This window comes from Temnothorax longispinosus, chromosome 1, assembly GCF_030848805.1.
Source record: "Temnothorax longispinosus isolate EJ_2023e chromosome 1, Tlon_JGU_v1, whole genome shotgun sequence".
NCBI lineage: Eukaryota > Metazoa > Arthropoda > Insecta > Hymenoptera > Formicidae > Temnothorax > Temnothorax longispinosus.
In genome coordinates this window covers 2,892,666-2,919,539 of record NC_092358.1, presented here as the reverse complement: position 1 = coordinate 2,919,539, position 26,874 = coordinate 2,892,666, and the positions used below count along the sequence as shown (strand labels likewise).

The 26,874-nt window shown below is 40.6% G+C and overlaps 1 protein-coding gene across 3 annotated transcripts in view; it reads left to right on the top strand.

Annotated features, from left to right (window-relative positions):
- The window catches only part of Tmtc2 (Transmembrane O-mannosyltransferase targeting cadherins 2), a 201,239-nt gene that overhangs the window by 95,725 nt on the left and 78,640 nt on the right, over positions 1-26,874 (top strand). For all 3 annotated transcript variants that reach the window (XR_011731088.1, XM_071772171.1, XM_071772184.1), the window contains exons 2-4: positions 13,885-14,125; positions 19,340-19,636; positions 23,909-24,800. Coding sequence is in view for 2 of the 3 variants with exons in the window: in XM_071772171.1 (XP_071628272.1) it covers positions 13,885-14,125; positions 19,340-19,636; positions 23,909-24,800 (1,430 nt within the window). In the remaining variant the exon portion in view is untranslated. The remainder of the gene's footprint in view (positions 1-13,884; positions 14,126-19,339; positions 19,637-23,908; positions 24,801-26,874) is intronic.

The following is a 26,874-nucleotide window of genomic DNA, read 5'->3' as shown; positions in this document are numbered from 1 at the left end:
TTCAAAGTCGATTCATCTTTGCGAGAAATTCGATCGAAGTCCGTCGCTGGGCACAACTTTTTAATTTTCAACTTGGTAATTAAGCGTGGGATTAAAACTTCGTTAAAATAAAAGTCCCCCCTCGGGGATTGATTGTGAAATAAGCTTTTGTTAGCCATTCACACTTTAAAAACTTAGTTCGCATCATTTAATGGCTCTGTAATCGGGCACCGTGTGAAATTTTCGCTAAGAGGATAGCCTCGCCAAGTATTAAAAGGAATATGCATACAACTCGAGCTGAAATAAATTTTCCCCGAAAGATGTGCGCTGCGAGAGGAGATGCGATTCATTGTGATACCTGATCGTGTGATTAATAGCGCTTTCTAATTTATGCAAAACCGTAATCGCACATCTATGTCGTCGTGTAGAGGCGACACACGAGAGCACAAAGGGTTAAAGATCGGAACGTGCATTAATCACGATGATTAATACGTCGTTTTACACGGAAGGGCGAACACCTCTCAAAGTTACACATTAATAATCGCACTTATTTCATCGGAGCGTAAAATTAATAACAGGGAGAATGGAGTAGATTAGGCACGAAAATTACACGATTTCGCGACAAAAACTTTACGCAACTTTTGACACATGAATTTATCGAGGAAAACTATTTAATTCTTATTCTACATTGATTATATCGCATGTATAACGTAAAAAATCAATTATCCTCTTAGACTATATTATATAAGCCTCATTTGTAGATAAATATGCATTACGCCTTGGAAAATTAAATAAATACAATTGAATAGTACGAAAGATGAGCGCGAAATTACAGTAGAATACGAACGCACTACACCCGACATTCCGCATTCTTGGCAGCATAAATGCAATTCATCTCAGCCGCCGGGTGTCAGTTATCGTTAGCAGCTTGCCCAGGTCGGCAATATAATCCCCCGTTCGTTTCCACAATCCATTCAAAGACATAATCGCCGGCAAGCGCAACGATCGCACGCCACTGCACGGGCATTATTTCGACAGTTTACGAACTCTGATTTCCCCCCCCCCCTTCGGCATTTGAAATACCGGCATCACGTGCTATCGGCGACTTTCGGCCGCGCGCACACGTGAACGCGCGCCATTGATCGGATAATGACCGATTTAGACGTGAATGAGAAAACGATCGTCTGTTAAAACGACGCGCGTTATTGGACCGATCGAGCGAGAACGAAGATTTTATTGTTCAATTACCTATATCGAGCGAGAGATCCACGATCCTTATTCACATGAAACACTTTCTCTTAGAAATGAAATGTATTTCTGTCATTAGTTATTAACACGTTGCCTGCTCAACGAGTTTTGTACTTTTTATCGTGTGCGCCACAATAGTAGTAATAAAATATATATTGTGTAATATAATTGAATAAGACTGCATCCTCATGAATATTAAAGAACGTATATAAGCTTCCTGCATCATTTAAGATTTTATATTAGATAGCGTTTATTTTTTACAAACGTTTTAAAAAATTTTGATAACACCAATCGATGACCACTATGGCAATCAATGTTAATATAAGATGTTTGCGTATTGTATAGTATTGATCGACGAATATTTATTAACAATAGATTTGGCGAGGAAGAAAGAAACTGTCCATCATTTTTTAGATTCAATTTTATCTCGTCAAATATAAAATTGGAACTTAAATTAAAAGGAAACAGTATTGCTTCACACGTTTTGTGAAATTGCAATGGGATACGTTGCCGATATTACCGGGAAGAAGACATTTGTACGTGAGGCGACCGAAACTCCGACCGTGTCTCGAAATTCGAATAATGATCGACGCGGCGAGCCGGGACACAACGGGACCGACGAGGCTTCGAAAACGAGATCGAGCGGAACGGAGCCGAGTGGAGCGAGCAGAGAACGGGCGGACGGTATGTAAAAGCGCAGAAAGGGAGAGGCGGATGACTTCGTGCCGGATCGGCGGCAGGGCGAACGGGTAGGTTATTCGCAAATGGAATACGTATAGATCGCATCCGCGCGCGCGCCGGATTGGGGACGGTGATCGATGGATGGTGGGTGGATTGGCTTCACCAGGATCGACCGTTAGGAGATTGACCTCTGTCAGGGGTTTCTATTACGACGTCCTCGAGTCCTGCGGCGTACGGAAGGAACGAGGGTCGTACTCTCCCTACGAATCCGCACAGCTTTCCGCGTAAAGCTTTGCCTCGCCCCGCTCGCATCCCTCTTTTCGCCGTACGGCCTTTCCCGATTTACACCCGCCGATTTTCACGCCCACTCCGTGAAACGGATTCCCGGGTATATATTATGCGCGAGAAAAAAATTTGACGCTGCGAACTAACTGAAAAGGAGATGGAGCTTGTAAAGGCGGTCTCGCGCGCGTGTTCCTTTATCCGGATTTGTGAAGCGATTTCTTACGATGCCGCTATAAATGACGCGTCGATGCTGGAATGAGTGTTTGGTACTGAAAAATACAGCATGACTCAGACGATTAGCTTTATCTCCACAGATATTATTGAAATTATAAACGGTACTCTTTATAATGTACATTTTTCATGGGATGATCTTCTTTAATTTAATTTAATTTAATTTAAATATAAATAAATGACTTGAATAAAACTATTAGTGCCAATTAGTATATTAAAAATGTATTTTTATTGAGAAAGGATCTATGTGTATACGTGCGTACTTTAGAATTAACGAAATATAATTTGTAGAGATTGTAATCTGTAATCTGCACAAAAGTTACTGTAAAAGTTTAACTGGTTTTACTTTTACTGAAATAAAAGATTTAAAAGTTTCACTTAAACTTTATTTAAGTAAAATACTACATAAAATTAAAAGATTGTAATCGTAATTCCGTTGTTAATTAATATTCGACCGAATTACAAAATCCATTAATAATTTATTTCTGCCATAAATTAATTCGAGATCATTTAATGTCTGATATTAACAAGTAATCGGTCGGATTAAATTGCTGTTGCGAAATCCTCGAAGGTATACAAATCTGCTGCTTATGTACTTACAGAATGCGCTCTGCGGATCGTACATCGTGGGGCTCATCTAAACGAGAGCGCCGCCACGTCTTCCGATTTGGCTCGCGGCGTGCTCTAAACTGCCGGCGGACAAAATATTTATCGTCGCGTTCGATACGTCGCATTCCCCGATATACGACTACGATATATATTTCCCATGATCAATTCGAAAGAGCCGCTTCCGGGAGATTGGATAACTCGCGTTGTTCCGAGAGTACACGAAAGCCCGTGGATCTTATCGTGCCCGGCGATGCATAGCGAATAATAGCCGGCACGGGTTTCCCGCTCGATCGCATGAACTAGAGCACACACAAAAGAGAAAGGGAACGAGAGAAAGGGCAAGAGAGAGGGACGGAGAAACGAGCATTTAGAACGATTGCCGAATGATGATGTACCTTCACACACACGTTTTAATTTCAAACTGCATTGCGAATGTAATAGATCCCTCAAAAAGTTGTAATAAACAATACACAAGAAAAATATATTCATATAATTTATAAATGTGGAAAAATTCATCTATTTCTTATAACTTAGTCTTTTATTTTGTGCTTTATACAATTAATGTATAATATCGCGCATCGCGATATTAAATTTTCTTCTAGCTATTAATAGCACGTATTAAAATCTCATTATCGCGCTATGCATACATATAGAAAGCGCTGATAGATTATCGATGTATGCACACGCCGGGAAGGCCACTTCTCACCGCCTCGTTATATCTGCGGCCGCCATCGGTGTGGTCCCGATAACTCTTTTACGTGACGAAACCCCCGGACGAAAGTCACACCGGGGTAATTACCGGGGACGACTGGGGAGCAAAATATCGCGACGTAATCCAAAAGTAAAATGAGTTTTCAAGGCGATTTGACGAGATTAATCGATCCGGTTTGCTTAATAATTATTGCAGCCCCCTCCCCTGCCGACGTGCCATTTGCGGGTGCGACACTTTGCCGCATCTGTTTCGACGGCGCGACTTAACCCAAATTGCTTTCCTGAAATCGATTACAGCCGGTGTATAACAGAGCCGCGGCGCTGAATTTCTATTACCGGATACGATTCCGAATCGAGAGAAAGCGAGAAAGAGAGAGAAAGAGAGAGAGAAACTGCTATACTGCTGTATTGTGTTGCTCGTGTCGAAAATCTACACGAATAATTTTGACGAACCCACGACCGTTTATCGTTGATAAATGTCCAACGAGATTGGGATCTTAATTAACACTATACTATTACGGTATTATTGCGGTTGTTAAATTCAATAACGTTACGCTATCGATTAGTTGTACTGAAATATGACAAACAAAAATTATCATTATCCTCGTGACACACACATACTTACTTCCCCTTTAGAGATACGAAACATTTTTTTACGTTTTGTATTTTAATTTACATAATGATTTTATTTGATCGTCGCTAATTGGGCTAATAACGCATTGTTGTCGATACAATGGGTTAGCTGACATTACATTACATTATGTATTACATTTTACTTATAACAGTGCCTTCAGGCCAAAGCAAACAAAAAAACATTTTTCTTCTAAACAAAAGATATTTTCCCTTTAATGATATAAAAAAAGAATAATGGCTAAAAAAAATTTCAAATAATATTTTGACTAACTAAAAAGAAAACGTTCTCTTAAAGAAAAAAAAAATTGTTTCTTCTTGACGCATGGAAAAAATTGTTAATCGTTAAGAATAAATTCCAGACGATCTTATGACGTCTGTCTCTGAATCTCCATTTAAGTAAGACGTAACGCATGCGACGTCGATTGAAATCCGGCAGGAAGCGTTAATGCTACGAGACGAACGGATGACACTAAGAGAATCCCGGGTTCCGATAACGTTCCAGTATTTTCAACGCTCGTCTCTCACAGTTTCTCGTCGGGGCGTGATTCCTCGCACCCTGCGCCGATCCGGTCGCAAAATCGCACGAGGAAAATCGCGGAATGGAACGGCACGGGCTCATTCGGGCGCGTCGTTCGCTCGTCGATGGCGCTGCGGCTGAAGGTATACCCCGTAAGAGACGCCCGAGGGATGGAATGAGTTTTCCGGACGATTTAGTCAGGTATTTATTTGGCCACCTCCGCGCGTCTCTCCCGCGCGCTCTCACCCTCACCTCTTACCCGACATCTTCGCGGTTCTCGCTCCCGAGACTATCTTCCGGGAAATGCCTGACATAATGTAGCGTCGTCGGAGCTATGCGCTCCTTCCCTTCTCTCTTATCCTCCTTCTCTCCACACGCACTCATCCTTCTGCCGTTCTCCCGGTTCTCCCTCGTTTTCCACCTCTCTATTTTTCTCTTCACCGTAACGTCAATACCTATTCTCTCCTCATCTCTTCCCTCCCATCGATCTCTATACAGATCTTTGAGACGGGGAGATGTACAAGTTATTTTTAAAGGAAATATTAGTTATTTCGCTGCCTCATTCTATTTCCGCGAATATATTCTTGTGAAAACGTAACACGAATCGCTAATGCCATTGTACTCGGAAGCAAGCAGGAAATGTGATACGTAGTGCAAATATAGGTATCGATCCATGTATTTTCAAGCTAGTGGAAAATATCGATTGTCCTTTCTAAATTGTTAACATCTTTTTGTTTATTATTTCACTGTATCTTTATTTTTTGTAGAGAGCTACTTTAATCTAATTAATTTTATTAATTCTCGCTATTAATTATTCATATAATGTCTTTTACATTCTTAAAGTTTTCTTCCCAAAACTTCACAAATTTTTATTTATTATCTTTTTCGTAGTATCCATTATCTCTTTTCATTGTTCGCATTCCTATCTCTTTGCACGTTCCTCTATTATTTGCAGGATCTCTAATAGGAAATAGAAAAAGAACAAAGCTCGATAGTTAGCGAGGGTTTACAGAACCTTAAATAAGGGATGGGAATAAGGGAGCGAGAGAGAGGGAGGGGGAGTAACCTGCAAATTGCCACGCGCCGCATCATCCCCTGGGATCGTGTAGCTCCCGAAGAAGCGGCATCGTATCGCATCGCGTTCATCGGTGTGAATTTCTATCAGTCGCGATAGTGGTACGAGACCATCTTATCGCGCAATAAGGAATCGCGCCACGAAACTTGATCACGGTCGATCGTATCGAAAATATCTCTGCGGCAAGACGCTAATGTCGTAAGTTATTGCAACAACCAACTTTAGATATATTCCCTCGATACGACTTTGACGTTCCTCCTTCTTTCTTTCAAGTTTATGTAAAATTACACTTTATTATCAAATTGCAAAATTTTCTTGTAAAATAAAAAGTGAAACTTCTTTGTGTTCTCTAATTTTTTTTATAAAATAAGAATTCTATTTTCTTGTAAAATAAGAAATAAAATTTCTTTGTAGATTAAAATTAAATTTTTATGTGCTAGTAACCTCGAATCTGGAAATGATTGCGAAAGTTATTTAAAGTTAGAGTACGATCGATTCAACGATTCATAGCTTTTCCTACGTTCCGAGTAGAAGTCACCGGTGTTTTGCTGTGAAATCCGAAGCTTGTCAAATATCGAGTCACAGGTCAATGTACAGAAGCTGTAAAACGTTAACTGACGAATACTTACCTACTCCGGTGACGCGTTTCACCTGCGAAGAGTGGTTCCCGTAATATCGCGTGACAAAAAAAATCACGGGTGCACTTTAGACGGCGATTATAAATTCGACACGAATGTGAGACACCGCGTCGACGAGGAAAAAATGGAGGCAAATACAAAGCGGAAAACGCATCGCAATTTTTTACGTTGTAAGAGAGAGAGAGAGAGACCGATATCTGCGATTTAAAACGCGAAAAACTGCGAGAAAAACGGAAAACTATCTTTCGAATGAATACATTCTAAAAGAGAAGTAATTTCGTTCCTTAAATTAACACAGATTTATCTAACGAGTCCGACTGTTTAAAGCTTTTAACGAGCGAACGAGCGTCGTTCCACTTCTATCGCGGTCCGCTTAATCGATACGAATTTTTATTTATCGGGGGATTAACGAGTCTCATTCGAGCTCGTGCGAATCGAAATGCGCGCCCTAGCCGGAAAATGGAAATGATCGCGGGTCAGAAGTTTATGAGATCACACGGCCCGGGAGAGGTTTTCACCACGTTGCAAAAAATTTCCATTTGTGATAATACCCCAGTTTCGCGCGCGATGGCGCATAACCGATTTTCTCACCGTTCGTCGTAATGTAAAGAGATAGGGACGTAAAATCTCATAATAACCGTTACACCGTCCGCGCGTTATGAAACAAGGATCTCTATCTCCTCCCTTTTTCTGCCTTACTTCTGGTTCTTTCTTAATTTCCTGACTGACACATTTCCTTCTCTATCGTTGTCATTAAATCGTGATATCTTAAACGCTAATTGGCCAGCAGTAGTAAAGCAGGTCTTGCTTTCTTCTCTCAGGAATTTCCGTAGTAATGTCGCATTTTGCATCTTGCAGCTTTGCCATGTAGGATAATACACCAGAAAATATCCCATCTTATATACGAGAACTTTTATCTTGGAAACGATGCGCCAACATGTTTTTTAATCCTGCGTGTTTGCGAAAACCAAAACGAATATGATACTTTTTTCGAATTTTTCCCTAGAGAAATTTTACGATAAGACTCGTTATTTGATGAAAGGAGATAAAAATAAAAATATGAATGAAGAAAAATCGATTTTAAAACAGATGTTCGGAATATTCTATATTATGGACGACAACAGCAAGTCTGAACGACAATAGGGAAAGACAATAAGGAGAATACAGTATACGTAGGAGATACGTCACGTAATGTCATCGTTAAATCTAATGCAATAACCATATATTCGATCAACACCGCATTTTATCCTGCCATTCTCGTACTTCTACATCGACTTGCCATAGAAACTAGATGTAATCGATATAGGACATCTTCCCTTCTCTCGTTCTTCTACTTCGTTTCTGCTGCAACACATCCTCACAACCGGTTCTTACTCTGTCGCACCCTCACCCTCTTCTATTGCACTTCCACTACCCTAAAGCTTCATAAAGCCGACACTATATGCGAACCGGACGACACCACGGACGGAGATTAATCATCGGTCGATTTTAATATCGTGCTCGCACAAGGTATCTATATTTACGGGGCACTGTGAAGAGAGAAAGAGAGAGAGAGAGAGAGAGAGAGAGAGAGAGAGAGAGAGAGAGAGACAGAGAGAGAGAGAGAGAAGGGAGGGAAGGGAGAAGAAACACCTGCCGCGTAATTTATTAATTCATTTCTGCGCGCTTGAGGGTGCCCAATAATTCTAATTTGACCGCGCGGTCGTTAAGCGCTTTCCGATTCGGCCCGCGCCCTCCACGAGAAGGAGGGCAGAAAATTGAATCGGCGTCGTCTTAGTAAGTCGATGAGGCTTAAAGGGGTCGGACGAGTATTAAGTGACTCGACCGTAGGGATGGGAGGACGAAAGAGCCGAAAGAACGCAAGCTATACCCATTCCGCTTCCGAATCCATTTACGTGACGTCGCGCCATTTCTTCGCGAGTCTCTGCAGGACGAGCTTCATTAACGTCGCGCGCACGTTGTCATAAGTGCGCAGGTGTGTATATGCATGCTTAGGTGTATGCGTGCGTGTGTGTATGTGCGTCAACAAAAATACACTCGCCTCCCTAATGGCTTCGTCGGCCCGCGAACGTTTACATTTGTCATACGCGACACGTGGAGAACACGCCACGACGCGTCGTTTTTTCGGAGATTATCAGGACGAGGCATTTCGGTGACGTTTTCTGCCTTTTAGAAAGAGGATCATCGTTTTCCTTTTTCCGTTTCTTTTTTTGCGTAAAGCGCAGCTATTCGCCCCGTGAAACTTGCTTGTGTAAGCATAATGTGTGCTGGTTTTTGGGCGTCCCTCACATAAAAGCGAGCAAATGTCAGTGTCGGGTCTTATAATTACCCATCTCACTATTCTTGATGGGAATATAACAATAATTTGCGATTTAAACTCTGTGCTAAAAATGCACGGGCATTCATAAAAAAATAGTGTCTAAAGTGTACAGTGAAAGAGAACGGATACGCAAATCACGTGTTTCGCGCAAAAGTTAACTTCATGACAGAAAATGCTGTATTCTTTCGTGCGCCTGAAACAAGCTTCATTAGCATATCATGCTCATCAGTATAAACTGTTCTACGTAACTTTCTGCAAATATTCCGTTACGTTATACACGTCCGCCATTCTGTTATACGACGTCTTTATTTCTCGCGGATTTCAAGGAAATAATTTTTTATATTTTGTACCACATGCAAATATATATCCCCCGTCCATCGTTGAAATCAACTGCGTGACAATAGAATGATCGATCTCTCAATCGTCGAATATATCTCGCGAATCCTACATTCGCACCGTCTCGCGGGGCGTTCATTATCGAGATTAAATTTCGATTTTCTTGTTTCACTCCTGCATGTAATGAATTAACTTTATTACAAGAGATTTTTGTTTCGCAAATTTTATAAAAAGGATGAAGAATCAAGGATTAAAGTCAGATAAAAAATAGTACGAGTTGATAAAGGTAGAAAGTAAATATAAATGGCATACGAAATTTTTGATTCTATAGAAAGATGCATGTATTTAATTTAATACGTTTGCTACCACATGTCATATGTATCACTCACCGCAGTAACGAACATGTTAATATATGTACTTTCTTTCGTATAAATTCAAGAATTATTATATCAGACGTAATAAATGATAAATGATATTATATAAATATCTTTTCCCATTTTAGTAAAATTATTTCAAAATTTCTGTGCCATCTGATGTTCTCCCCCGCGTCAATTAGACTGTCACGTCAAAGGGTTCGCGGCGGAGATTATCCGCGTGAATTCAATTGCAGGAACATGTAAGCGGAGAGGAGCGACTTACTTGGGCGCCCTTGATTCAGACGAGGCGGAAAATCGGGGAGTGTCGCGTCAGAAAAATAACTCCTAAACGAGGCGAATTCGACGAATACAGACGTGAATTTTCAGAATGCTGCAATCGGCGTGAATAGAGATTAATTGATGTCCTCCCCCTTGCTCTCGTCCCGGGCGTCGTTCGTGCCTTCCCGTCGGGAGATTTTACAAATTTTCATTACCCACAAGCCAGCCCGTGCGGGCAGCGAACGAATAGAGGCCGAAAGCTCCGCGAGCGAAAAAGCATCGAGGACGCGCAATCTCGATTACTCGCGCCCGAGGACGGGCACAGCTTTACGGACAAACTCATTCCGGCATAACAAATTATTCGGGGAAACGGCGGGAATTGTGCAGAAGCGACTAACAAGAAAGTAATTTGGTGTCACTCGTTTTATGCGACGCGGCGACGTCGCGAATTTTGCGGAGATTTCCGCGCGAACGCGGCGCGAAATTTACTCGCGGATAACGCGGATTGATAAAGGAAATATGTGCTTTTAAATATACATATATCTGTATATGATAATCTGTATATCTGTATATACTATAACGCTTAAATATTTAAATTCAGGTAATTTACTTGCGATAATTGGAAACTCTATTTCGATAATTTGTATTCATTAAACTCTGTCACATCGCGTTTCGATAATTTGACATAATTTTGTTGATTATACTGTCTCTGATTGCGAATAAATATTATAGCAGACTTGAAGTAAATTCTTACGAGTTAAAATGGGAATGTATAATAGAATATAATACCTAAATATATAACGCATATTTTCATGTAAATTTCTTTACTTATTACAAATTACGTTTAAAAATTACTTTAGTATATTTAATATCAAACTGATTAAAAAATTACGGATTAAGAAATGCTTGCAGATTTTAAAAAACATTTTATAAATAATGAAAAGTTTTTGAAAAGAATTATTTAGTCTTGTCTGGGATAACAACGGTATTAAATATTTTAATGGAAGATGATGCCATATTTATAAGTGACTATACAAAGTTTATAAAGTTGATAGTTGCCATCTTCCAGAGATGCCATCGCGAGCAACTTATTAAATCAAAACTGGCTCGTAATATAATTTAAAAGTATGACGTAAATATTATTTTAAGCGAAAAGAATATTATTTAACAACTCGCTGCTCGTTAAACGAGGGTGCTAAAAAAATTACGCGAAGCAAAATTAACGAAGCCAACTCGACGATGCAATCTAGAGTGTAGCCTTTGGTATCCGGGATCCGGAGACGAACCGAAACATCGAGTTCATCGATACCCATGAATATTGATCATCGGTCGTCGATTAGAACGCCTTCTCGCCCGAGGCGAGGGATCGTCTATGCGATCCGACGAAGAAAAAGTTCGACGAGGCGTAACGAGCGATGGCGCGCTTCTTATAAATCTTTTTACAGCGCGTCCAGCAGGTTCGCGTTAATTGGAAGAAAGCGACGGCGAAAATAATGGATTATTGAGCGTGTCGCGTGCATAATTTCGCGAAATGCATCCAGAACGAAAGGACGCCAAGAGGCAATTGAAATATTATTCGAGATAAGCGGAAGCGTTTCCTCCAGCGCGTCTTTGAAGTATAAATAGACTTAGCCGCGTAAAACGTTATCGTTTAGCTTTATTCATCTCGAAAGCGACACTTGTACATCGTCGTTGTGGTAATCTCCTTCCTTTCTTTGCAGGAAGAAACGGGATTTAGCCGTGTAAGGGTTCAATTATGTCCTTTCACGAAGTCGAGAAAGAATTCTTTAATGTAAAAGCGCGATCGTAATTGCGGGCTTTCTTTGCGTATCGTCTTCCATGATTTTAGCTTGAGTCCACAAATTAATCTTGAAAAGATTGCGTTTAAAAGATATTTTACTTCTGTTATATAAAATTATCACAACATTTGTACAAGACATTTTATTCCAGTATCATCTCTCTATATTGCGTTATTTTTCACGTTGTTTATTTACGATAATTAAAAAGGTAATCAAGAAAAGACAACACAGTTCACATCATGCGCCGCTTGCCTTGTAAAACGCAATAACTGCCATCGACCCGATATTTTTATCAGTCCGTAAAATTGTCTCATTGTAAAACACGTATGTTACTGCGAAAAGTTGCAATCTCTTGAATAATTGCACCAATAAATAGCTCCTACTTTTACACTATGTAAAGCACGATTTAAAATATTAGAATATGTACTAACAAATTACTTCTACGTGCGCACGTGTCGCATTGAAATTTTTCCTCTATCTCTCTCCTTTTCACTTATAGATACCTATACGCATTTTTTCTCGCTTATGCTGCTGTGCGCATTCCGTATGCCAAATCCATACTTATTCAACTCACGAGAACTGCAGTTAATGAAAAATGAGCGTTTTGGAATTATTGAATAATCTCGAAGCGCTCCATCGATAACTTCTGCATTTAAGGCCATAATAAAAAGACAAAAGTGCACTAGGCAAATGGCGCCATTGCGATCCTCCGTGCGCGGATACGTCGTTGTCGTTCCACCACCTTCTCCGCGGGAACGGCCAACGGCTCTTAGATTCATGAAGTGCTCGAAATACACTTTGCAGTTCTTACACGTGGAAATATATGTACACGTATGTACACGTGAGTGTGCGACCGACGATATAAGGCCGGGCGATAAGGCCGTTTCACTGCAGCACTATCGCCGCGGTCGTAACCATTTTCGTAGGCTAGCACACGACGACTTGTGTAAGTGATCTTCACGTACGATTGCTTCGCCGGCGAAGTAGGCGATAATAACGAGTACCCTATATAAACGGTAATTTCAACTAATTGCATTATCGTTGACCCACAAGTCCAAACTTTAAGATTTAACCAAATATATTCAAGAACTTTATTTTTTGACTATATTATTTGATTTTTATTGGAAACAGTGATACAGTAGAATCTATTAATGTATATTAGAAAATCTTTATAATTTACAATCTCGTACTATTACGTCATATATTATTATTTCGGTATCATTTTTTCCACATCCCTCCCTTCGGAAGCAACAATTTATATTAAAATGTTATTTGACGTAATAGCTATTTCATTAAATATTCCATCAAACAAATAATACTCTTTATTAATTTTCAATTTTACCCCCGGAAAATAAAACCCTCAAACAAGGTCTGAACACGTCGATACATTGATATTTACACGCTGATAGGAAACAATCGATAACGAGCGCGAAAATTGTTTCTGCCAACTGATACATCCATATATGAGATAGTGTGTACGTGTACGCGCGGCCCAAGTAATTAATTCATGGACGTGAGATAAAAATGGTTTATTAAATGCCACCCCGAATGATTTGTCGTTGGCATTCGGCCCGAGGACTTTGGTTGATGCGGTTAACGCGATGAACTGACCGAAATGTTGCAAATCCCGTATTAAATTGCACGGCATGGCAGGAAAATAGGCAAATTGAAAGAGAAACGGCTTATTTTATTTTAACCGCGGCGCGGGTCGAATTGCGTTAGGTATAACAATACCTATCTCGCAGATTTTTTAACACGGCTTGCCCTGGTAACCTAATACGGATTGCATTCCTACAATACACTAATTAAGTTACACGGCGTACTAAAAAAAAAAACGATTTTATCAATTTTTGCTATTTCCATAACTAGTTCCCTTTTTTCAGCGTAAATTGGATTATAATTCACACGAATTTAAACCGAGGTCCTATCAAGTTCCACGAATTTTCATCATTGCATTATCTAATATTTAATAAAAAAGTACATTTAATTATCACGGTTTTACTATAGTTTAATAATTTCATTATTTAATCTAATAATTTATTAAATGATAATACAATTTATGACAATAATTAAATAAACACACGCACATATAAATGACATTTTTATTATACATTATATATAATTTTCGCGTTCTGTTACACTATAGTAAACTAGTAAATAACCTCGACTATTATTTCTTTGCTGCAGAAGAGCAATCCTGACGAACCCTGACCTGCTGGCGAGCACACCATGGTACCGGTTGTTCGAGAATGACTTCTGGGGAACACCGCTGACGGAACGTGGCTCGCACGGAAGCTATCGACCGCTCTGTGTGGCCACCTTTCGTCTGAATCATTTTCTGGGTGGCCTCGAACCCTGGGGCTACCATCTGGTGAACGTAGCATTACACGCCGCCTGCACCGTTCTCGTGGTCAAGGTCGCCAGAAAGGTGAGTAATCGCTTCCGCTCTAAGGCCGAGTACTGAGTACTCACTAGGACTGTGCAACGTGCAACGCAACGGTTGCTACAATTTTTTCACAATTAGGTTTGTTCCGAAATAAGGACGTACTCACTAGTTGCAGCAACCGTTGCGTTGCACGTTGCACGGTCCTAGTGAGTACCCGGCATAAGATATCGTCTTGCGAAGCAAAATAAATGAATTACGCGATAATAAGTTGCGACAAAATTAAAAAATGTTGACCGCATTAAAACAACAAAATAATTGTGTCGTGACAAATAGCATACGGATTTTATGCCAAGGCGATAGAAAGGAGCTAACGGTGACACCTGTAGAGCGCATATCACACGGGAGTTTTGATAATATCCTATGATTTAGTGGCTGTCAAAAATAAAATCTTAAAAGTCCGTCCGAAATATTATCGTTAACGCCCGTGCTGTGTATTCCTCTTTCGGTATAAAAATCAGCGTATCATGAAGGAGATTAATGTAAAGTCTGGAATCTATATTTGGAATTCATCAATATCCAATGAAAAAAGCTAATTATTAACAAATTTTATCTCCTGCTGCTTGTGTTTGTATTTCGTGTAAATTGTTTACCATCAAAATAAGCGATACCGACAATTAATCAAGATTTAGGCATCTGCTAGGTATTGGTAGACTTAAAATTCTCCTTCCATCAATTACACCACGGTCTCTACTACACGACGTTAATTTTCATGGTTTTGTTGGGAGAAAATTACAAGCTCAATTCGCTTCGCAGTAAAAGTCACGTTATGAATCCATCTAATTATTAAGTAATCCTAGATTCGTTTTATATCCGAAATAAAGCCACGGAAGATCCTTCTTATTTTATTTATGCCGGAGCACATCTCTCCAGAGAATTGTCGGCAGGAGGATTCAAATAACGAGGGAGAGCCCGTTTAACTTTGCCATAAGCCTGCTGCGCAGTTTTAATTTTACGACGTCACTTCGTTTTAGTTAGCTTTGGATTCCTCCTATTCCAGAAGGGACGATGGGGCCGGTCGTGAAAGGGAATTGTAATGGCGATTCGGCGTAACACGCGAACATCTCAAATAGGACTTCCGGATACGTCGGAGGATCAAAAGAGCCGCGACGAGGTCCTATCATCCTAATGAGACTTTAATTTTACATCACCTCTTTCGGTCACTGGTGTTCAACTTTGCTAGCATTTAACTTCGGCATGTTTTAATGACGCTTTGAAGAGCCACGTAAAGTACAATTTAATTATACGTGCAATAAATTACGTCAAGTCCAATTATAACTGTTACACTAATTTAAATCAAAGTTAATTATATGTATGCTAATTCAAATAAGACTCAGCTGTACATGCGCTCTCTAAAGTACATTACAAACTTAATCATACTTTGATTGAATTATATAAAAAATATGTTGGTCAACTTTTGATATGTACATACGTAACTTCGATAAAGTTTTGAACAAATTAGGAAATGTACCAAAAATTTCAGTAAACAGTTTTCGAATAAGTTTGAAAAATAATTAAACGAATAGAGCGAAATCATTGGCGCCAGAGAAACGTAATGCGGAGAATGAACAGATTCTACCAATATTCTTCAACATTCGTAGCACTTTGTATGTACGCGCGGTCGCTTTTCCGCGAGCTGCTGTTTCCGAGAATAATCCGTTTATGGAGATATATTCGCTTGAACTGTGTTATGTGTGATATTAAACTGATATTGCGTGGACTAATTTTCTGCGTAACTGAAATATTCGGTAATAACATGTGCTACAATACTTAAAGGATACTCAAATTGGCAATTTTTACGTGATCCGCGCATAGATGTGAAACAACAGAGAAACATGATGCAGGAAATGAGCAGATTCCACCGGAATTAGGCTTATTCTCCGACATTCGTAACTTATGAACGACATGGTTGGTTTTCCGCGAGTTGTCGTTCACGAAATAACTTATTAATGCAAATGTATTTTTAATGTTCGTACTGTTTATACTCGCTCGAACTGCATTACACGTGACACTAAGCTGACATTGAGTGGTCTAATTTTCCGCGTAGCCAAAATATTTGGTAGTATATTTGCCGCAATATATATTTAAAAATTTTCACATCGACAGACAATTTCATCTAGATACGAAGCAGTAGCAAAGCGTAACGCAGAGATTTGACAGATTCCATCAAGATTAAGCTTATTTTTCGACATTCGTAAACGATGCGGTTTATTTCTTGTGAACTGCCGTTCGTAAAAATAACGTGTTTATTGAGTCGATCGTACTGTTTATTTGTTCGAACTGTGCAACGTATAATACTAGCAAGCTGATATCGCGTGGTTTAATTTTCTGCGTAGCCGAGACGTTCAATGTGATAATATTTATCCCGAAACTTAAGGATACTCACATTGGTAGGCAATATTGTAGGTAGTATTTTCACGTGCAAGTGCGAAACGGCCAAAACACTACTCATATTTTATTTAAAATGCATATTTGCCGGAAAACATTTCACGAATTGTGTTGGCGAATTGTTCGCAAACCTTACTCGATCTGTTGGTGAATAATGCGTGTAAAAAATTCATGATTAATTCTCTTATTTGCAAAAATTGAACATGATGTCTATGCTAGTGTTGACTTTGGCTTTCCTTTTGATCTTGCCTCTCCTACAGCGAACTTGTAACAAACTGCTCGCAAACAGCAATCAAACAAATGAAAAATAACAACCGATTGTAAAGTGCTTATTAACATTTACAAATTGTTAATAAACAGTTCGCGATCGGTTGTTATTTTTCATTTGTTCGGTTGCTGTTTGCGAGTAGTTTGTTATAAGTTTGCTCTAGGAACGATAAGATCACAAAAGGAAAACAGTAAACCTAAAGTTTACTGTGTGGACGGGTTTGTGGCGGTCAGTGGCAAACATAATATTAGTCAGTATATACTAAACGAGTCATTTTAACGAATTTACGAATTTCTATATTTGATAAAGGATTTTGTTGTTTTTTTACAAAATAAGAAAGAAAAATTTGAGATAAAGTGATCGAAAGAATAGATCGTGAAATTAACAGTTTTACAAAGAAGAATCTGTGGAATGTTAAATTGACAGATATATAGTAATAAATCCAAAAACACAAAAATACAAAATTAGATTATAAATATAAAAATGCAAAAAACTATTTTAATTGTCCATCTTCTTTTAATCAACAAATCGACAAACAATTCTGAGCCCTTGTATCTTTTTGTATTAAAAAATTTTTCTATCAGAAGCAAATTTACATTTTTTCTTTTGCATCAGCAAATGCATTTATAATACGTTAAACGTATATTTTATACATAACTTTATTCACCTATATAAAATTATATAAATACAAATATTTATATTCACATGTTTATTTATTTACGTTTATATCGTTTTAATATATTTACGTAATGCTCGCTTTATTTATTTATGTGTATTTATACGTTAATGAAATTTTATATAATTTCATATAAATTTCATATAAATAAACAAAGTTAAGTAAAACATGAATTAATATATTATTAGATACTCATAAAATATTCTAAGTGTTGAAAATATAAGAATATTGAGAATATCTATATTCCTCCTACTTTTGTTCATACATTTTTTCATAATTCTTTAAACAATTGACAAGTTTTCTAATCGATAAATCTCATTACTTAAAAGAAATGTTTACTGTATAATATTTTGTTCTATTTCCTTTTGTTCGTAAATAACAAAATAAAAACGAAAAATAGGTCAATTTTTAGAAGTTGATTTCGTATATCGCGCATGTGATGGAATATTGCGAGCATCGCGCTGACTATTTTTTGCAACTGAGGTATTTGACGATGATATCGACGTAATGTGATGATATTCTGGTTGACAAGCAATATTTTTACGTCAAGAATTCGCATGTAAAATTGCCGGGGCAATTTTAAAATTTGTCTCACGCGAAATTCATTGCGCGCGTGACGAGTTTCGTGACTATTGTCATATTTCATACTGACGTCAAAAGTGAGCGCAGAAAGCGTTTTTATCATTACATTATTAGATTGGACTCTCGAGTAAAATAATAACAGTTGATAATAACGATTATATTACGTCACTTGCCTGCAGCGGAATATATCCCTCAGTCGAGAACGAACGTTACACGTGGTCGTGGATGAGTGCGGAGAGTGATCGGGGTGTGAGGGTACTTACAATTAGCACATTTCTTGGAATCGTGAAAATAAGCAGTAATATCCAAGTTGCATACCGTTTTATAAGTTCATTAGCAACTCAAATCGTTTTAGCGCGTTATTATGAGCGTGAGGAAGTGGCAAGTACGAGGAGCCGCTTTAATTTAATACACACAGCACTTTCTCGTATAATGAAACTGTCGCGCTAATTAACTGCGTCTAAGTGTATTAATGAAAGTACTTCTCGTACTTCGAGAGCAGCGTTTTGAGTTATGCATGCTGTTAATATTTCCAGTAAGGCGTCTCGCCGCGCCGCGGTGTTTCCACGTTCTCGATTCCGATCGATTTTCCTTCCGTACCATTTCGTCGCCACCTTCGATTTTCTGCTGGCGCGTTGAAAAAAATACGACATTTATACAATTTCCCTGCTCGGAATTCCGTCCGTCTCGCCGTTACCCTTTATCCCCTTATTGCAAATGTGCATCGGATCGTATAATTTTCGAATAACCCTCGTCAATGACTGCTGCCGACGATTACCAAGCGTCGTGCATAAAACTGCAAATTGTATATTCCTCTGCATCTTTACATATGATATTCCTTTTCATATTTTGACCAAAATATTTCTCCATATGTTTCAATTATTTTTTTTTTATTGTGAATAAACATGATTGTCTTTAATCGTTTTACTTTCTCGTTAATGTCTCAGTATTAATTCGACGTCTCTCAATACATATTAAATTATTATAACAAAATAAATTGTAGCTAATTAGAATGTTCTTCATTAAAATCTTGACATAAAATAAATCCGCGTGTCATAAAATTATGAATTCCAATTTCTAATGTCTCGGACAAATTGCTGCTATTATTATTGTTGACCATTTGCCTGATAGATAATTAAATCGATTTGATCAAGCACAATCCCTGCGACGGAGTGGAGTCAATTAACGTTGAAGCTAATTTGCCCCACTCCCGTCAGTCGAAGGGATCACCTCGCAAGACATTTACATGTGTACCTTACGAGATATCCGCAATTACACTCCGCAGGTTCTACCAGGAAGGAGCAATCTCGCGCACGCGATCACGGGTTTCCTGTTTGCGGTCCATCCCATTCACAGTGAAGCTGTGGCCGGTATAGTCGGACGTGCCGACCTTCTTGCCTGTTTCCTGACCTTGACATCTTTCCTGACGTACTCAGCCCATTGTAATCGCACGAGATCGCCGTTTCCTCTGCTGCTGGCCCTAGTGTCGTCAACGTTGGCCACCCTTGCCAAGGAAACGGGCATATCGTCCCTGGCTCTCTGCCTTCTGTGGGAACTCTGTCGAGGCGAGCCAAGTCGAAAGGTAAGTGGCACGATATTATCTAGTTCAGCAGTATCGAGTATTTCCATTGTGAAGAGCTCGGTTTGCGACAGCTGAATCAGACATTCAGAGCGAGAGATGAAGTAATTTAAGATTTTACATTATAAATGCGAAATTTTGTCGTTATAAAAAATTTATCTTGCTCCCTCTTGCTCTGAATTCTTTCAATAATGTTTAATGGATTCGCTCTGACAATGAGTTACGTACAACCGCAGATTATCGTACTAATTCTATAAGAATGGCAGATTAAAACAAATATCAGGAAAGTTTTATACACCATTACTTTGCTCGTCACAATGATAATCATACAATATGAACACTTGATACATGATATATACAAGATATTAAATTTAACTAAGCGCATTTAAAAGTGCCAGCAATGTACAGATAAAGGTATCTCAAACTATACAAGACTGCGCTTGGAACTTGATAGTCTTCGATAGAACTACCATCAGGTTAGAACGGTATTTCGCGAATCGATATCAGTTTGCGGACGCGCCGCACGATTTCCGCGCGAGAACGCCGCCGCGCCGCGCCGCGTCGTCGTTTATTCGCGCGTCTCATTTCGTGGAGCGTGAAAGTTTCGACAGGGAAACAAGGCGGAAGACAGGCATACCGCGTGCGCACATACGGGCTCGGGGAAGCGTGTAACTGATAACGCAGTGCCGTTGCAATGCGCTGCATCTTGCCTGCATTCTGGCAAAGACAGCGAACTGATGCGCGCACACACACGGTAAGCCGCCCATCTCCAGCCTCCGCGTTTAGGTGCCATGCCTACTGTCGTCACTTACACCCTGCCTACCCTCTTCCCTCCGCGCAATCTCCAAAACCCCCATTCGCCGCCATCTCCTTTCGCGCACGGTGCATCCGGATGCGCTGGATGCACCGGACGCCTCGCGTGATGCATGACGTGCGCCCGTTTCTCTCCCCCTATCTACGCCGCGGTTGGAGGGGTGCCAAGAGGATCGTTCGCATTTTCCGACATCCCTCCAAACGCCTCTGAGGCCTCTACACGTCTTTTTCGTTCTTTTCGTTTGCCCTCCCCTACCCCTTTTCCCTATTTATATTTCTCTTCTTATTATATTTCCTCTCGTCCTCGCGCTCGCGCCGCGTCGGCTGTGCATCCCTCTGCGGCTTCCTCCTCCTTTTCGCCCAGCTCAGGGTATCCACCATCGAGCGTAAATCGTTCGCACCGTTTTCCATGAAAATCTATAGTCGAGTGCAATATGCTTCAATGGCGGATTAAAGGGCTAGCAGAGAATTTTTTTTTCAGAAATTTTAAATCGTACATTTTTTGTGTCAAATAATAATTTTAATTCTTTCTAATTTTTTGAATTATTATCTTTTATAGTACAAAACCCAACGTAGCGCGACACGTAATTGTTAACAGAAGATTGCAGCTTTTTCGTGCGAAATCCAAAACGGAAATGCCTCGCTATTCGACAGCGGAAACATCACCGGCGTTAGCAATGGTACTTACTCTTTCTCGTTTTCTGCTCGCTTTGTCGCCGCGCGGAAATATGCGTGGAACGGCGGAAGCTGCAACGAGATCCGGGGAGACAAACGAGACGTGACGTTCGGCAGATGAGAACTAGAACCGAGAGGATGAACGCGGAAAGCGCGCGAAGGGCGGAGAGCGGAAATTTATTAAGTTACGATCGAACTGTCCGGAACGATCGCGAAGTAATTGGAAAAATCTGGTTTTCAGATTATCGATTCAGCGAGAGAGTATCGAACGGCCCGGCCGGCTGAATATCTCCTCGTGAAATATCGCCGCGACGTTAAATCCGGCTCTGCGACGTTTGTTTCCTTTTGGATGCTTCGCGTTGGCCGTTTTATCGGAAATAAAACAATATCGTCGCGAAACAGAAAATCCGCGATAAGTGATGGAATTACGGCAATTATGGCGCAACCTCGATAATCTAAACTAATTCCAGTTTATCCGGATGCAAGAACGTATTCAGATTATCGAAACATTTGGAATTTAAATGCGCGATCACGGTTTTTTTTTTTAAATAAAAGCAGCATTTAAATTTAACATAAGCATTTAAATTTAACATAAGCCAATAGCGAGTTTACCGCGCGTTTGATAACATTTCATTTCATATATAAATTACGCGAATGTCTTTTATTGTTTATTAAATCATAGAACGATTAATGTTAATTCTCTCGGAATGGATAACACGATTGATTAAGCAGAATAAAAGAAGATTCGTCACCGGAAACTTCCCAGACGTTTAACGATCGATTTCTCAAGACGGCCGTCCCCGAATAAATTAACATTTAACCGCGTAATGTTACACTGTCTTTGCGAAACATGCAGAGCGCCTTATTGTACGTAATACGGATAATTGTCGCTGTCACAGAAAGTCTTTATAGCAAAAGTTTTGGTCCGGAATTAGCGGTTACGGAGCCACTAACGCCGCGCGGATGCAGCCTCGTCGTAAGTCGTAACCCGCTCGCATCGTCCGGAAAATTACATCTTACGGCTGTAACGAACTTGCCGGAAGTTTGCACGAAGCGCGACGTATCGTTCGTTTATTAAGGCAAGCTTTAAACTATTCACGGCCTCGACAAATCTTCCCGTGTAGTGTCTCTTCTCTTTTGCGAACTCGCGGCGCGCAAGAAACTTCGGAATAATACAAAATTGGAATAGAGAAAGGGAGGAGTGGAGTCGAACAGAGAAAGGGTAATGCGAAGTAATAAGGCGTACCGGAAGCAATGTGCAGTAAAACGCGCGCCCGCGCGCGCGCGCGCGACACCGTCCTTAAACACGACGATGTGGCATTCAATTTCGCGTCAGCTAACTTTTTTAACGAACTTTGTGGCACACTTTGCGCCAGTTCCCATTTCAGTCTGAGATACGAGACGAGTGTCTCTGCGCACGGCGAAGAGCGTAATCGTGCTTAACGTGAATTATAAATTCACCGCAAACTATTATTTCAACCTGATCCGACTGTCTGTGTAACTTTCGAATCGCGTTTCCAGCCGCGGTTACTGCGGACGGAAATTTCATTAAGACTCTTCGCACGAATTTCGTATAGTTCAATATAATCTAATAATATAATCTAGAGAACGTGTTCCTGTATTCCTATATTTTCCATCTCGTGAGAGTTTATAATGATAAATCTCGGTTATCTGATTAAATATCAGGTTGCAAAAATATCGAATAAATATATCGGTTATTCAATGACTATTCAATGATTTCAATTGCTATAAATTTCTAATTGATTTTTTAAAACTTATCTTTATTTTTTGTCGTATTATTGTGTTATTGCTCAATGACATAATTAGGCAATTAAATTAAAATTACTTTTGCTTTATAATTTTGCTAAAAATGGATTTTTCGTAACGTAAGAACCCGTTCTGCCATTCTTAACTAACATTTTGTTTGTCCACCGCGAACGATGAAGGACGCGGTAGAGCGTCTGTTATCCCTTCGCGTTTCGTCAACACGAGCATTGTATAGCGAGACCAGTCTTGTTCACCGATTCGTCGGACACAAACGATTTTCTCCTTTCCATCCAACCGAAACTATCTTCCGGTCGGATGCAATGCCGCGTTCACCGAGGTAAACATCGCATCGGCGACTGAAGACTTTCATACTTCCAATTCGCCCCTTTTCCCTTTTCTGCTTATCCATGAGAAAAAAAAGAGCACGAACGCAGCATACAATACGGAAACAACGTATAACCGATGAACTGACAACAGGAATACCGTCGCGCCGCGTTATTACAGTACCATATTTCCCGAGATACCTCGTAATACATGTTTACGGTACTTTTATTATTTCTGTATATGTACACTCGCGCGACCGATGCATGTATCACGCTCGCGCACATGTGTCGCGACACAGAGTACGCGCTTGCATGCTATCTCGTAGTTACGCGTTTTAAATCTATGACACCTATTCTCTTTATTACGGCGAAAAAAAGTGTGTTGAGCCGAGTCGAGCATCTATAAACATCCATCTAAAAAACTATTCATATTTTATACACACATATATAGAGTAATTTAGTTGAAATCTGTGATGTAATAACTATCAAGATGATAGAATTTAAAAGTTTGATTTTAGCGGTTGCGAGTCCCAACAAATTAAATAGTTTCTTATAGCGCACACCTACACCCTACACGTGTCTGTTGCGCGCACAACGTTTGACCTAGTTTAACCGAAACTCCAAACACACACACACACACGACGCGGCACAATAAGCTATACGAGTAATGCCATACCCGTCATCCGTTGGATTTCAGGGTAACTGCGGATTCACTCGGGGTCGCAGCGTCGGCATTCTGTCAGGCGGTCTCGCGCTGCTCGCCCTGGGCCGGCTCAGGCTCGCGGGGAGCAGGCCGGAGTTCGCGAGCGCGGACAATCCGACGGCGCGGCATCCGTCGCGGCTGACGCGCGGCCTGACGTTCCTGTATCTGCCGGCGGCCAGCGCGAGAATGCTGCTCTGCCCGAGCACGCTGAGCTTCGACTGGTCGATGGACGCCGTGCCGCGCATAACGAGCCCGTGGGACCCGCGGAATCTCGAGTCCGTGTGCCTGTATGCCGTCCTGATCGGCGCGGCGTTCTGGGCCGTCAGGGGTCTGCGACGACCACGTCGAGACTCGACGACGGGCCTGCTCCAGCAAGCGTATCCACGATCGGCGTCGTCCAGGTGTCCGGTGTGCGCCGGTAGGCGCACCGGCGGCTGCCACACGGACGGCTGTCGCGCGGCCAACAACAATAATAACAGTCCGCTCGGCGATTGTCACTGTGCCAAGAGGCCGAACAGCAACGGCGGCGTGAACGGCGTTAACGTCGGCGGCCGACAAACCGCGGCCACCGCCCTCGCCGTCTCCCTGGGCTTCCTTGTGCTCCCGTTCCTGCCGGCGAGCAATCTATTCTTCTACGTGGGCTTCGTTATAGCCGAGAGGATACTGTACCTGCCCAGCGTGGGCGCATGTTTGGTGGTCGGCGCCGCGGTGTCGGGATGCTACCGGATAGCGAGGAGAAACGGGTCCAGGACGCGCGGCAGAGCGGTGCTGCTGGGAACAGCGATTCTCATCGGCGTGATGTCGGCGAAAACGCTCGTGAGGAATGCCGATTGGAGGGACGAGGAGAGCTTGTACAGATCCGCGCTGCACGTCAATCCTCCGAAAGGTAAGAGCTTTAATTGTAGTTTAAGGACAAATATGGAAGGAGAATAATTGAATTTGTACATACGTATATACATATATTGTAGAATAATAAATAATAAGGAAAAGATGACGAGTAAAGAAGAACAGATATCAAAGTGTATCTGACAGTTTTCTCATCAAGTAGAGTAACCACTTAAAAACTCCCATCTTTTGCTGAATAATGTATTTTTTTAACGACCGCGCGATCATATACCGCAGGGCCCAACGTCGTCTCGATATATCTCATGAAATATCGTCAACATTGGTGACATTTTTATCAGCTGTGACCATTCCGTCGTTGACTGCGAGCCCTTAAATGCATACAATATCTATGAGAGTGTCACTCTTTATACACGAAGTGTCATAAAAAAAAAATGGAAGAGAACAACCGGTGTTCCGTGCGTTACCGCCTCGCCGGACGGATTAAAGACATAAAGATAGTAAAACGTGCCACGCGCGTTAATAATAAAAAGCCATTGCGCGTTGATCGAAGCCCGATAGGCGCGTCACCGCAGCGAAATATACGACCAAAGTAAAAGTGAAATTCCCTGCCAGCCGACGGTGCCAACGGATATCGCGCGCTGCCTGTTTTCTCGTTGTAACGCCAGGAGCCATTGTGGCACCGACGCACGGGCATGTGTTATCCCGTCTATTCATCTTACACCTCGACGCGAGCAACTATGCGCCTACCATGTCCATAAAATCATCGGAAAGATGTATACGCGGCATGCGATGAGAAAAAAGTCTGACCCTTCTTTTTCCGTTTCCACTGCGCTTTGTCTCCCTCTTTTTCTCTTTTCCACGATTTCACGGATCTTACACTGACTCGCAGATACGTACTTGCGTGTAGCATGCAAAACATGCTGATTTACAGAAGTAGAATTAAAAAGAGTTTTGTTCTAAAAAAAACTTCTATTTTAAAATAATTTTAACATGATTTTTAACAAAGTTATTATAAAGTAATTTTGTCCGAAATATTTATGAATAAATATATTGAAATCTTTACTATACATATTTTTATTTAAACAAGTTTATCTTTAAATAAGAGTATATTAATTCTCGTAATTCCAATAAATTCTATCTAATAATTCCAATAAACGCAGGAGGACAGTTATATTCTCTTACAATTAGATTATTCTCTGTGCGCGATTGCTTAATGCAGTGAAAGATTAACTATCTCTCTCCCGCGCTTCTTCTAGCTCTGCATATATCTCATATTTTTAATCTATCTGACGGAAACGTCTTATGCGCGCCAACATATACGCGCGTTAAGAGCATACGTGAGTTTCTCGTTTCTTCTCATCCGTCGAGCTCTCCCTTTAATGCATCCTTCTAATCCGTCCCGACCTTTTTTCACCTTTTATCCACTTTCATACGGCGCTTATCCTCCACGGTGTACTTTTTCGTAATTATTTTAACTTACAGTCCCGCGAACGTAACTGCTACGGCCGGCTTCTCTCTCGCTGCTGGCGAGAATTTTTGCTTCGTTTCTGTAACGCGTTTCATCCGCGCGATACAACGCGAGTATATTGCCAGAGAGAAAGAGAGAGAGGAGAGAGAGAGAGAGAGAGAGAGAGAGAGAGAGACGCAACGAGTTCCTGCCGTATTAATTTGACCTCTTCCACAACTGTTGCCGCCTATATTCTCGCTGTTATATATATATCCAGTATATTGAAAGCAATTTCGCAACGTTTTCCTATTTCGTATATTAAAAAGTGCCTTGAAAGTACAAACAGTACGATCTTTTTGCGAATAAATTTACAAGGGAAAAACAGATGGATATTTGGTTTTTAAACTCGATACTAGAACATCGGCCATATAAGTTACCCCGATTCTTCCTTCACATGCGTACTCTGGGGCGCCATCCGTCTTTGCCACTTTTTACACTCTATTCGCTCCATTTACTTTCGTGATAATCTAACGATTGATTGCGCGATTTAATCTACCGGACAGTAGTTCGTATTAATTGTGCCGCACATCAGCGCTGCGCATCTGTTCCACGTCATCGGTCGCATTACGTTATTTTTAAGATTATCTCAACATTTTTATTATTTATG